The sequence below is a fragment of the Poromitra crassiceps genome, assembly GCF_964638095.1.
Source record: "Poromitra crassiceps genome assembly, chromosome: 11".
Lineage (NCBI taxonomy): Eukaryota > Metazoa > Chordata > Actinopteri > Beryciformes > Melamphaidae > Poromitra > Poromitra crassiceps.
The window spans coordinates 26,124,752-26,139,692 of NC_139643.1; the positions used below are offsets into that span (position 1 = coordinate 26,124,752).

The window sequence follows — 14,941 nt, forward strand, 5'->3', positions numbered from 1 at the left end:
CGGTCTCACGACGGCCACGCCCACTATTATTGGCGGAGCCTGCAGTGCAGTATACGACGTTTTTTTTTTATAAATGTGGTGATTGGCTTGCGGTTTGTAAATGCATTGACTAAATAATAATAATAAAAAACTAATATGGAAAATCTCTGGATGAAATCACGGATCTTCCGCGTCCGTCACCAGAGGAGGAAGAGGCGGAGCCACGTTTGAGGACGTTTCCCCCTGCGTTCATTCAACATGGCGGCGGGGCCGATTTCGGAACGAAACCAAGGTAGGTTCATCAGATTATGTTGTTCAACCATGCCTTGGTAGCCAATTAATTATTTCTAAAGTATTTTCCAGACTAGCTACATGTGTAAACTTGGAGCGCTTCGTAAATTTGCTGGCCGCCTGGTTAACCGTTTGCGGTAAGCCGGCCAGACAGACAGAGAAACACATGTCATGGAACTCGTTTGTTTGGCTTGCTGCTAATTCCGGCCATTCATTTACAATTTAAGTGATTTAAGTTTCATTTACTCGCATGGTGCCGTTACCAGTCGTGCATTCGCCTGGGTAACGTTACTTCTAAACGTAGGTGTGATGCAATTCGTCTACAGGCCGCCCTGACAGAGTAGCTATTGTTGTTAGCCACAGAACACCAGTATCAAGCTAATATTAGCCTAGCAAGCTAACTCTACAACAGTTCAGTTAATGTTGGCCATCTGAATGTAGCTGTTATCTGGTTTACTAACGTTGAAACATGTGATCTCCCATCTGGAACTAGCTGAAGCAATAAGGCAGAGTTGTAGTAATGAAAATGAATTGTGTACTGCACCTTGAAGTGACAATCAGAAGACCCAGTTTTACATTGTCTCATTTCATGGTGTGTATTTTCAGCAACAGACAGACTATCAAGTCATTCCACCCCCCCACCCCCCTTCCAGTCCATGCAGAACTACAGCGAAACCAGAACGGTGTTAGACGCCTTTCTCTGAAATATCTCAATGTGCCTTTCTTGTTTGTGTTCACCAATAGACGCCACTGTGTATGTCGGTGGCTTGGATGAGAAAGTGTCAGAGCCGCTACTATGGGAGCTCTTCCTGCAGGCAGGCCCTGTGGTCAACACACACATGCCCAAAGACAGGGTCACAGGCCAACATCAAGGTGAGTATCTTCAAATTAGCCCCATAACGTGATGCCACTTATTGTACTTACTGTACAGCAGTCGGCGCCACACAGCGTTAGAATCCTCAATAGGTGGGCAAGGCTGTTCAAAAAGCTCTCCTACCCGTATCCGACCTCCGATTGCAGATCTGCAGAGCCGAAGATATGATCGCCAGCCTGGTGAAGCCAGTAAGTTTGCCGGGGCGGTTAAATGATACTGCTGCGTGTTGAGAAGCAGTCTTTGCACAGCCTGTGCCGTATTGAGGACAGGAGAAGCTTCCTAGTGCCGACAGCGACAGGAACCTTGGGAGTTTGAGTATTTCATGACATGTTTTTGCTTCCCAGGTGCGCTGGATTTGAGTTGATCACTGACAGCCGCATGTGTTGTTTGCTCGCCGAAGCGGTGCACCATGATAGTGAGATCAAACACACCCTGCTGTAAATTCGGTGCAGGTTGTGCAAAGACTGCTTCTAAACGGTTGTTTCACGCAGCAGTATAATTTAACCGCCCCGGCGAACTTACTGGCTTCACTAGGCTGGCGATCATATCTTCGGATCTGCAATCGGAGGTCGGATACGGGTAGGAGAGCTTTTTGAACAGCCTTGCCCACCTATTGAGAAATCTTACGCTGTGTGGCGCCGACTGCTGTACAGTAAGTGACGTCACGTTATGGGGCTATCTTCAAATATTCTTCATCCCATGGGGATAACTAAAGGATCACTAACTAACTAATAAATTGCACTTGTTATCATCAGGGTTAATATTTTCAGTCTTCCTTTATTTGCATAGTCCAATGTTGATGCTCATCTATCTATTAATAAACTATAATGTGTCACTAAAGGCTTGAGTTTCTACACTTTCTATCCATAAAGAATTCGTTTTTTGACATAATTAACAAACATAGGCGTGTACTCATGTAAGATTTTCACTCCTCCCAGGTTATGGCTTTGTGGAGTTCCTTAGTGAGGAGGACGCCGACTATGCCATCAAAATCATGAATATGATCAAGCTCTATGGAAAACCCATCCGTGTCAACAAGGCCTCGGCACACAACAAAAACCTTGACGTGGGTGCCAACATCTTCATCGGAAACCTGGACCCGGAGATCGACGAGAAGCTGCTCTACGACACGTTCAGTGCCTTTGGCGTGATCCTCCAGACCCCCAAAATCATGCGCGACCCAGACACCGGCAACTCCAAGGGTTACGCCTTCATCAATTTTGCCAGCTTTGATGCGTCAGATGCCGCCATCGAGGCTATGAACGGCCAGTACCTCTGTAACCGGCCCATCACAGTATCCTACGCCTTCAAGAAAGATTCCAAAGGGGAGCGGCACGGCTCGGCAGCAGAGCGCCTCCTGGCTGCCCAGAACCCTCTTTCCCAGGCGGACAGGCCTCACCAGCTGTTCGCCGACGCCCCGCCTCCACCCTCCGCTCCCACGCCAGTCCTCACCGCACTGGGTGCCGGGATGCCCATGCCTGGTAAGACCGAAACTCATTGGTTATACAGGGTCAATTTTAAAGGGCCTTGGGTGTCCGAGTTTGCTTCACTTCTGTTCAATTGAACCTTTTCTGACTTATTTTGAGTCTATCACAAAATAGCACGTCTATATTTTTCCAGTTAGAAAGTCATATAAACATTTAAGAACTCACTGCCTGTGACTTTGATCTTCTGGGTTAAGATGATTTCCAACAACCACTATCCATCACTGTGTGGCTGTATAAATAATTCTACTGACAATGGATCCGTTCTGATGTAACTTTTGCGATAATATGGTTATAAAGATAATAACTATGTAACGCATAGTACAACATCTGATATCTGCTTTGTACAACACACAAAATGGCAGCTGTCATTTGTTGTGTTTGTGATATTGTGTCTGCTTTCATAATCTATACATTACACTTTCATAATCTACCGGTATACATTTCTGCAATCTGCATAATAACAGCCGTGGCACGAGTATCCGAATCTGGCAGTGCTACGACGAGGGGCAGACAACATGATGTATTAGGACCAGACTACTCCATCTCAGTGTTAAGTTAATGTACTGAAGATTTCAACCCGTTCACTTTGAAACCAATCCTGTCAAATGCAGCAGCCCATTTTCACCTTTGTAGGCACATCTACGGTAATATTAATATTACAGTGGTTATAATATTATAACTGATTTTTCTTGGCAGTGATTTCTCTACAGCTGTGGCAATACACATGATCATGTCTTCTAAGAGATGTAAACCATGCTACTCAGTGAGAGGTGCTGCTGAGTCATGCATCGTTTTATCAGTGGGTGCTAATGAGATAGATTTAATTTAATTTTGGATATTAATGTCTGAAAGTAACGTCAAGTCAACATGGCAGCGGAGAAATGAAACCTTTTTCTGAGTTACTAATGAAGCAGGGTACCCGTGGGGTCTTAAAAATATTTAAAAAGCATTGAATTTAATCTGAAAATAAGGCCTTAAAAGTATTGAATTTAGTCTACAAAGTCATGAACTTCTTTTACACAGGTCTTACATTTGTCTGTGTCCCTTCATAGGGAAAAGAGGATTTTTGTTTTATTTATTTCTGCTTGTAAAGTGTCAACTGTCAATGCACATATCACTGGCAGACGTAGCCCCATAACGTGACGCTGCTTTATACTGTACTCCGACATATTCTCGTACAGTAAAGCGGCGCCACACAGCGTTAGAATCCTCAATAGGTGGACAAGGCTGTTCAAAAAGCTCTCCTACCCGTATCCGACCTCCGACTGCACATCCGAAGATATGATCGTCCGCCTAGTGAAGCCAGTAATTTAGCCGGAACACCGGCGCTGTTAAAATGATACTGCTTGTGTGAAACAACCGTTTAGAAGCAGTCTTTGCACAGCCTGTGCCGTATTGAAGACAGGAGAAGCTTCCTAGTGCCGACAGGAACCTTGGGAGTTTGAGTATTTCATTACATGTTTTACTTCCCAGGTGCGCTGGATTTGCGTTGATCACTGACAGCCGCCATCTCCGTGTGACTGCATGTGTTGTTTGCTCGCTGCGTGCAAGAGGTGCACCATGATAGTAAGATCAAACACACCCTGCTGTAAATTCAGCGCAGGCTGTGCAAAGACTGCTTCTAAACGGTTGTTTCACGCAAGCAGTATCATTGTAACAGCGCCGGTGTTCCGGCTAAATTACTGGCTTCACTAGGCGGACGATCATATCTTCGGATCTGCAATCGGAGGTGGGATACGGGTAGGAGAGCTTTTTGAACAGCCTTGTCCACCTATTGAGGATTCTAACACTGTGTGGCGCCGCTTTACTGTATGAGAATATCTCAGAGTACAGTATAAAACGGCGTCACGTTATGGGGCTATGGCAGACTAAATAGGAATGGGAGTATTATAATAAAATGTTTTATTGAATTCCAGTACTGTACTTGGTAAATCATTATTTTCTATGGCTTAAAATCATACAGATTTTCCATTATATCCTTCATACTTTTGCCAGTATGGCAATGTGAAGTTGGTATTAAAGTTAATTCTCAGTGGTGTTAAAAAGTCCTTCAAAAGTCTTTAACTTGGGGGTACCCTGTGAAACTACAAAGTTATAACATTAGGTAGAACAAATGTAATGTTGCATTTGATCCATCAGTCTCAGCTGTGCCCGCATCATGTAGCCATATTAATAAGCAGCTCAAAGTAATACATTTAAATGGGAAATTATGCTTTTTTCCTGCAGGCATGCCACCTCCTGGTGCGTTTCCTCCCGTCCCACCCCCGGGATCAATGCCTCCAGGAATGCCTCCCGGCATGTCCATGCCCCCAAATGCAGGAGGACCAGGACAACAGCCTGGTGGCTCAGGACCTCCCCCTGGACCACCACCCTTCCACCCCCCAGCTGGCATGCATCCAGGTAACGACTTGTTCTAACTTCTGCTTAGGGGTGAAATCCCTTCAAGCTCACAATGCTTTTCCCACAGTCACCCCACTGCCAGTGGGGCTCAACTGACCTGCAGTTATCTTCCTGAAAGTGTTTCCTGATCATGAACACCACATTTGTATCAAATGAATACGAAACGAAACTCAAGCTCGGTGTTGGAAAATATTTTACTCTGAAATTGACGGAGCGTCTTAAAGTTAAGTTTTAAACCTATTCTGTGAAAAAAAAAAGTGAAAATGTAAGCTAATGGAACCCACAAGGCGCTGGATACTTGCTGGAGTACACGGTAAAGTTTGTTTTGATCCCACAGGTATGGCTCAGATGCAGATGCCACCTCACGCTCCCCCTGGCATGGTGCCCCCACCTCCTGGTCCCCCAGGATCAAACCAGCACCGGGCACCGCCGCCTCCTGGCATGCCCCCGCACCCGCACATGGGCATGCCACCCAGAGGATATGGACCCCCCATGGGTAAGCAGTGTGCCATCTCATTACATCTTTGGTATAAACTAAACTGTCTAAAACTCACGAAAAACATATTTTTGAGGGAAAAGTGCCATGTTCTATTTTGAAAGTGAATCAATGCAACGTAGCCTATAAGAATCTGAATAGTTCATTCCTTAACCTTACCTGTACATCTACAGTATCCAGTGGTATAAATCCAACTAATGATTTGTAATGCTGAAACTAGCCCATATGACCAGTGACCACTATGGCCACCATGATTTAACTAATTTCCTGTGAGAAGGCCTACTATTAATTAACCAAATTTTGTACATGGCTCATAATAGTACAATCAATTATAGTCAAGAACCAGACCCGATTAATTTGATTCCAATATGTTTGAGCCATAAAGTCCTTGTTTATAAGTCTGAAATGGCAACACGGATTAATTGGCAGATCTGGTATGTTTGTGCTATTATTACACTAAGCACATTTAACAATGGCTATGGCCAAAGCATCAGATCCCCCCATCTCCTGTACTCCACATATCTTTGAGTGCCTTGAAAAGCGCCACACAAGGGGGGGCATGGTGGTGCAGTGGTAAGCACTGTCTCCTCACAGCTAGAAGGTCCTGGGTTCGATTCCCACCTGGGACGCTGTGAGCGCTGAAGGAATGCGTGCCCATCCGCATGTCCTCGAGTGCCCACCGCCCGGGTGGGGGTCGTAAAAAGGGCCTTTCTGTCTGGAGTTTGCATGTTCTCCCTGTGCCCCCTGGGGGTTTCCTTCATATAGGAACCCCTCACCAAAACATGCAATATCCTGGTCGCTGATGTGGTGCCTCCTCTGGTCGTTTGGGGCGCCTGTTCGGAGGGAGGGGAACTCGTTGGAATAGCGTGATCCTCTCCCACGTGCTATGTCCTACCGGTGAAGCTTCCCCTGTCCCCTGTTTCGGCTCTCCCCAGATCGGCAGAGGGTGGCGCAGCAACCAGGATAAATAAATTAAAATTAGCACTAATGGGGGATAAAAATGGGGTAAAAAATCGGGGGGAAAATATTTTTAGAAAAGCGCCACACAAATCAAATGTATGCTTGTTCTTTAATTTTGCAGGTCCCCCCATGCATCCGGGTATGAGAGGGCCTCCTCCCATGCCCCCGCCTGGCTATGGCAGCGGCCCTCCTCGCCCACCGCCCTTCGGCTTCCAGAGAGGGCCCCCCATGCCTCCCAGGCCCCCGGGGGCCCCGCCGCGGGTTCCTATGAGAGGACCCATGCCCCCGTAGTCTGCGTCACACTGCAGCCAGGGGCGCTCCTTTTGCTTTTTGCTTTTTTTTTTAACATCTCCGTATCTGCCCTACTTTATCATTCTGAGACTAATTTAACCCCCACTTTGTATCCTTTGTTGTCATTGTACAGATGCTGGACATGTGAGGAATAAAGGTTTTAATACAACTCTTGGTTCTTCCCCTCCCTTCCCCCCATAGAATATACCTGCTTTTATGATCATTTTAGCCATTCAAGGTGTCAGTTTGCGGGAGTGACCTAGCATATATGGGCTCTACACTACTTTAATTGGTAGTTGGTTAACGTCAGAGTTGGCTCCTTATTTCATGCAAGAGTATCTTGATCTCAAAACAATTTCCTAACAACAACACTGTCCTATTTAGCAGTTTGGTCAATAAAATGTACAGCAGTCTCGCCCTCAGGATAGAAAAGAGAAGACAGAAAGGAAGGAAAGTAATGATTGATCGAGCCCTCCTGCTTCGTCTGGTAAGTGAAGACAGGTATGGTCCAAATGAAACAGTCTAATGCCTTCCTTTGCCTCTATAGTAGGGATGCACTGATATATCGGCCCATATTCGCCTTGTTGACAGCACTCGGTGCCGTTCACCGATATCAGTTGGGTCGGATCATTTCTGCCTGGATACCTATACGTACTGAAAAAGTCCTATAAGTACTGCAAAAGTAGGTAGTTGAGTTGTACACCAGGCTAAAAAGGCTTTTGAAGCAGTTATTTTTCCATAAAAAAGCTTTGTCATGTGAAGGAAAGTTTCATAATTAAATTTGTATGAGGATTGAATTCAAAGGTAGTGTGATGAAGGGCTCAAATTATTTCTTTGTTTCCCTGTGAAAAAAGGGAATAAAAATAAATAAATCTGAATCAATCAATCATGCTTAGTCTATAGTGGGTTTTTTTTTTTTATTGGGCGGGGGGTGGGTACACCTCTTAGAAGACATAATCATGTTTATTGGCACAGCTGTAGAGAAATCACTTCTTATAAAAGTCAGTTTATAAACCACTGAAATATTAAGGGGTCTACAAAGGTGAAATGGATTGGTTTTACAGGATTGGTGTCAAACCGGTTGAAATCTTCAGTACAGTAACTTGCACACCATTTTTTTTCTCAATCTAAATACCCTGGCGCACATATACGAGGCAAATGGTTAGCATTTGTTACATGTTGGCCCTGTGACGCATGGTGACCTGTCGAGTGTTTCCCTGCCTTCTGCCCAGTGCATGCTGGGATAAGCCGCAGCTCCCTGTGGCTCTGATGATTAAGCAGGCGGAGAGAAATGAAGGAATGCCTCTTGCCCAGTACAAAGCAATGTCCCAATCCCTGAGTCTTCCCAGTCCCAAAGATCATCTATCCCACCCAAAGATCATCTATACGGCAGTGTGCCACTACCTGGAAACTAGTCCACATTTGTGTGGTCGCTGGACAAATCATGTCGAACCATAGTTATTTCGCAACTGCCACACATTTTCAGTATGGCAGCAAATGTCCCAATATGGCAAAATGTAAAACAAAAAAAATACTATTGAAAATGTTAAAAAAAATCACCTCCATACAACTTCTGAATATATTTCCTTAATTGTATTAATGTAATAGCCTAATAATTACATTTTGTATCCGAAAGCTTTTCTCATTTCTTCATATTCGATATTTCTGTTTTCCATTATAAATATTATTCCAAATCATTATAATTTACAATTATTACACATGCTGGTTTTATTGTGTTGTGTGTAAGTTTAATAATGCACCCTGTTTTGTTTTATTTAGAATTTATAGTCACTGGGAACATTGCTTCATAAAATGCAGCGTGCACAAAAGAGATCTACATCACAAGGCAGGCTCAATCAATCACAGATATCCACAGAAAAGTAAGCATGCATCACAATTTAAGAGCGGTTTCCCTGGCCTCACTCCACCCCAATGGCTCGATCTCTCAAAAACCAACGGCTCCACAGCCTTTATCACCTCTTTTAGAGCCCAATAAATGTCATCTCCACGGTCCAATACTGACTAATGTTTCTTGGAAAATCGACTTGCGTCTGTCAAGCAAGAACTGATGTCTTGGTGGTCTTCATTCACGCCCGCCACCCATATTTGTGCATCTGGAGGCTCAAAAGGATGAATGTTAATCTAAAACATGCAAACACTTGAAATAAATAATAAATAGGCTATACATGCTACAGAATATGGGATTTTAGCCAAGAGCCCCAAAACCACTAACTCTAAAAATAATTTTGCATTGAAAACCCAAAACAAAAAGGGGGAAAGTAAATGAGGCATTAATTTAAATGTTTGCTTCAGACACTAAACATTCATTGAAAGCCAGCAGATTACTGGCCTACTGTACTTGAGGAAAAAAAGTTCTGCAAACATTACAAACTTTTTATTTGTAATATTCACTTTATTTGGGGAAAGAAAACACTCATCTCAATTTGGGCAACTCAGAGACTCCCTCTGAATGAATGTCATGTGTATTTATGTTCTTCAGTACAAGGCAGGCACACCTCAACTTGTTTCACTCTTCAGGTTCAGAGGGGTGGAGCGCACCCTGCTGTGCACTGTGCCACCACACTCAAATCTACCAGTCAGTGTATATGCAATGATGACTTATAACAGCTATGAGGATGAGAGGGTGTCAAACAACTTTCTACCAGTTTGCATGTTCTCCCCGTGTTCGTGTGGGTTTCCTCCTGGTGCTCCGGGTTCCTCCCACCACCAAAATACATGTATGTTACTCCTGTCAGTGCCCCTGACCACGGTAATGGCAAAAGAACTGGAGTTGGTCCCCGGGCGCTGCACTGCGGCTGCCCACTGCTCCTAGTTCTAGGAAGGTTTAAATGCAGATCATGCATGGGGATCAAATGTATCCGATAAATACAGGATACCGTAACTTAAAGTGCTTAAACCACTAGAAGAAGCACTGAGCTACTATTTGATTTACTACAGTGATTGAATTACATTACTTCTTACTAGGCCTATACTCACACTGGTCTAGAATTTGACAGAAGTGTGTCACACAATAGAAACTCAACAATCACATTGCTAATCTCCACAGAGACGTATGTATTTATAGGTCGCAGGCGATGACCTCATTGACTGTCAAGAAAGCTCACGTTTCTTTGTAGCAGCTGCAGGTCTCGTTGCAGCGAAAGGGATCAAGAATGGCAAGTGGTTGGCATGGCAACAAGAGTCAGGTGTGTGTGTGTGGGAGGGGGTGCTCTGCACACAATTTGATGTTCATGCATAGACAATTATCTACTCCTCAAACCAGATGGATGAAAATATGGTACGAGGGCGCATGCGTGCGTGGGTATATTCTGAGCCTTTTGATGCAAAGCCTTCTAATGAATTGCCTGGAGATATGGATATAAATAAAGGCATGAGAGATGCGAGGTGTCATGTATGTTGCGGAAAACACTGTCCTAAAATGAGCAGGGTGCATGCAGCACCTTCCACAAAGCGGCAGGTGGTCAAAGAAATGATCGCAGATTGTGTGTCGATATATCATGGTCGATATGCGCCAATCCAATCCGTCCAGAGAGCAAGGCGTTAATGTGTTGGAGGGTTGCATGCATGGGGGAGGGGACCCCTGCGCTTCACACAGTCACTGCATGTGGATGGCGTGGACTTGTCTCTCATAAATTGCATTCAGTTCGCAGCAACAGCCTCTCGCTCCCCGGACGCATCATCATCGTCACTACCGCCGCCGCCACCATCACCACCACCACCATCATCATCTGTGGGAAATACACGGGATCGCTTCGCGGGATCAAGGTGAGAGTGTTTTGACTGATTCGTTGGGCTGTCAGTGGTGGTTGCAGCTTTTCATCATCATTGATGCATTATTTAGGAAGACGTTCTGAGGGGGAATAGACGATGGGCGTGTTCTTCTCTAACCGTTTGCTTCATATAGCAAATTAAGATCGATTTGTAAATCAAGCGGGTATAATCCAGTCCCAGTCGTGACCTGGTCGTGACGGGCTCCTGGTTGTGCTTTCTAAGAACATCTCAGGATACACAGGCTGGGACGCATCCGCTGGCTGTGATATAGCTGCGGTGCTGTTTCTTCGTTATGGTATTTTTTCTTTAAGGTGGTCGATTAGCGATAAAGGCCTTTTTCCCCCTCTTCAATCATCATCACCGAAGAAACATATTACATCTGAGCAATTAACAAAATATCTCGTTAACATGTTCAGGTCAGACATAATTCATTATAAATAGGATTGGAGGCTTATACATTTGCAAATTATTTTGGTCCAAATCTTTAGCCATGTTTTGCCGTCCGTTCGATTGCTGCACGCCCCTTTCAAAAAGCAGTGAATCGTGAATCGAGCTATAGCCTACAATATCACAACCTAACCCTATCGTGACATCATAAAAATATAATGTCACAAACTCACTAAAGAGTAGCAGGCACACACACCTTCATATTAAGAACAAAATGTACAATTATTGATCACAAAACTATAAGAACAATCATTGACTTTTTTCACCCTTTTCCCATGAAACCCTGCTTGTGATCTCTAAAAATACAAAATGCTACGTGAACCACTGTGGACACACGCACACGCACACACACACACACACACAATAGGCTATAGCAATAGTGCTATTTTTGGCTCGGAGGAAGATGTGTCATTAGTCCGATATTATCTCCAGGTGTCTCCAGATTGTCAGATTCATCATGATGATGACACGTCACGCCTGATAGAAAGCTTTCCTGCTTCAATAAGCTTGTCTGTATCATCTGATGGCTATCTGCTGTGCTTGACCTTGCAAAGAACTCACAGAGCCTGATGCAATCTTGAATAAAAAAATCTATGGGAGACAAAAAAAAAGTGGTTTGCTCAAAACGAGAGAGTATAGCTAGCATCCCTCATCTTCAGGCCTGCTTTCCTCTATAGGGCCTACAGAGGGTTAGTGCGGTGCAGGCCGAGGCTATAGTATAGGGACGTTTCCAAATTAACAGCAATAACAAAATGAGAAGTCAAAGCTTTTGTTTGAGTCGACTATGCCTTCCGTTTACCTTCATTTTTCTGTGAAGAAAACAGAAGATTGGATAAGGACTGTGCTTGTAGCCTATACCTGTTGCATAATGGACACAGGCCTGGTAGTCTATGTCTTAGTGGAGAAATAACTAAATTATAACTATCTTATTCCTAAAGGCACATGGTGTGCTTGTGCAATAGAGTTATTGTACTTTGTGGTGATCTGCATTGTATGATTATATCCAAATTATATTATAGGACTACAATAGTCTGATGATTATGCCTCAAGTCTTGGTTTTGTACTCCACATCATCTTTTAAGCAACACATTTCTCCACAACATGGAGAAGAAGTAGTGTTGTTTACTCTTGGCTCAAGATGCCGATCCCTTTTTACACAAGCACACAGTTTTCTTAAGTGCACGACTTGGTCTTGTAAGGATCAAATGGCACAGTGGGAATTGGGAAATGGTCTGTAGTGCCTCATCCCAAGACATCATTAGATTAGCTTCCTGCAGCTTTAGCCTGGCTGACACCGGTCCTGTGAGACGCGGGCCGGGCCTGGTGGGGCTTCTTTGATCTCTGTCAGTAAATATTCCGATCATGCTGATAATCAACGGTCTGTGGCCTCATATACTGCTGTTTGGATCAACACATTTCAAATGGAGCGAGTCAACCTCCTGATTGCTCCGAGCAGGATGCAGATGCATGGCATATACCACACATAACCGTGAATATATATAAAACAATTAATAACTTGACAAAAGCTGAATCACAAGTGCTTAACAGTTTATTTGCCTTTTCTTTAGGGCCTACATGGTTTTTGTTGTTGCTAGTTTTCCCTGTATACGTTTAATGCTTGCTTTTACAAGCAGACACTAAATATGATAATAGCCTGTATTGCGTTCAACCAAGCTCTGTTGGCCAGCCAGTCATTATCTGCTAAACCTTGTTTTTTGAAATGGGGGTCAAAGTAAACTATAACTGATGTGTCTCTTTTTATGGCTGTATAGTTTCAACATGTGCATTGTGTCACAAATTCAGTGTGGCATGTTATTCTATCCACCATCGTCCCCAGGCAAGCGTATGGATCAGAGTATCAGCAGTGATCAAAACGAAGCTGGGCTCTCTATCTATTTACTGCAGTTGACAGGTCACTGCAGTATAGACAGGTCAAATGGACTTCAACTTTCTGACCCCTTTTTCTCAATTTCATGCATACCGGTAGTTTGTTAGCAATGAATCCATAAACCGACAGTATATTTTGTAATTTTGGTCAGTATCATCAAAGTATAATCTCCAACATGACATGAATGATTTGAGATATAACAATCTATTAAGGAATTTACATTTTTCTCCAGGATTTCTGCATGCATTAGTCAACTGGATTAGCCACGAGGTGTGGGATTTATGGGATGTGTGCTACACCTGTCACATTTCAAAATGACCCACCTTCAGACCTGTCACATTTCAAAATGACCCACCTTCAGACCTGTCACAGTTCAAAATGACCCACCTTCAGACATGTCACATTTCAAAATGACCCACCTTCAGACCTGTCACACATCAAAATGACCCACCTTCAGACCTGTCACATTTCAAAATGACCCACCTTCAGACCTGTCACACTTCAAAATGACCCACCTTCAGACCTGTCACATTTCAAAATGACCCACCTTCAGACCTGTCACACTTCAAAATGACCCACCTTCAGACCTGTCACAGTTCAAAATGACCCACCTTCAGACCTGTCACATTTCAAAATGACCCACCTTCAGACCTGTCACATTTCAGAATGACCCACCTTCAGACCTGTCACATTTCAGAATGACCCACCTTCAGACCTGTCACACTTCTAAATGACCCACCTTCAGACCTGTCACAGTTCAAAATGACCCACCTTCAGACCTGTCACAGTTCAAAATGACCCACCTTCAGACCTGTCACATTTCAAAATGACCCACCTTCAGACCTGTCACAGTTCAAAATGACCCACCTTCAGACCTGTCACAGTTCAAAATGACCCACCTTCAGACCTGTCACAGTTCAAAATGACCCACCTTCAGACCTGTCACATTTCAAAATGACCCACCTTCAGACCTGTCACACTTCAAAATGACCCACCTTCAGACCTGTCACACTTCAAAATGACCCACCTTCAGACCTGTCACAGTTCAAAATGACCCACCTTCAGACCTGTCACATTTCAGAATGACCCACCTTCAGACCTGTCACACTTCTAAATGACCCACCTTCAGACCTGTCACATTTCAGAATGACCCACCTTCAGACCTGTCACACTTCAAAATGACCCACCTTCAGACCTGTCACATTTCAAAATGACCCACCTTCAGACCTGTCACATTTCAAAATGACCCACCTTCAGACCTGTCACACATCAAAATGACCCACCTTCAGACCTGTCACAGTTCAAAATGACCCACCTTCAGACCTGTCACATTTCAAAATGACCCACCTTCAGACCTGTCACACATCAAAATGACCCACCTTCAGACCTGTCACATTTCAAAATGACCCACCTTCAGACCTGTCACATTTCAAAATGACCCACCTCCAGACCTGTCACAGTTCAAAATGACCTACCTTCAGACCTGTCACATTTCAAAATGACCCACCTTCAGACCTGTCACACTTCAAAATGACCCACCTTCAGACCTGTCACACTTCAAAATGACCCACCTTCAGACCTGTCACATTTAAAAATGACCCACCTTCAAACCTGTCACAGTTCAAAATGACCCACCTTCAGACCTGTCACATTTCAAAATGACCCACCTTCAGACCTGTCACACTTCAAAATGACCCACCTTCAGACCTGTCACATTTCAAAATGACCCACCTTCAGACCTGTCACACTTCAAAATGACCCACCTTCAGACCTGTCACATTTCAAAATGACCCACCTTCAGACCTGTCACACTTCAAAATGACCCACCTTCAGACCTGTCACATTTCAAAATGACCCACCTTCAGACCTGTCACATTTCAAAATGACCCACCTTCAGACCTGTCACACTTCAAAATGACCCACCTTCAGACCTGTCACATTTCAAAATGACCCACCTTCAGACCTGTCACATTTCAAAATGACCCACCTTCAGACCTGTCACAGTTCAAAATGACCCACCTCCAGACCTGTCACAG

General features: G+C 44.1%; 1 protein-coding gene across 1 annotated transcript; it reads left to right on the top strand.

The window, feature by feature from the left end:
• Nucleotides 1–197: 197 nt before the first annotated feature.
• Nucleotides 198–6,797, top strand: sf3b4 (splicing factor 3b, subunit 4). The gene is made up of 6 exons (XM_083646677.1): nt 198–271; nt 1,015–1,143; nt 2,083–2,625; nt 4,858–5,031; nt 5,369–5,527; nt 6,609–6,797. The coding sequence occupies exons 1-6, from the start codon at nt 238–240 to the stop codon at nt 6,776–6,778; spliced, it is 1,209 nt and encodes a 402-aa protein (XP_083502803.1). The 5' UTR covers nt 198–237; the 3' UTR covers nt 6,779–6,797.
• Nucleotides 6,798–14,941: the final 8,144 nt, after the last annotated feature.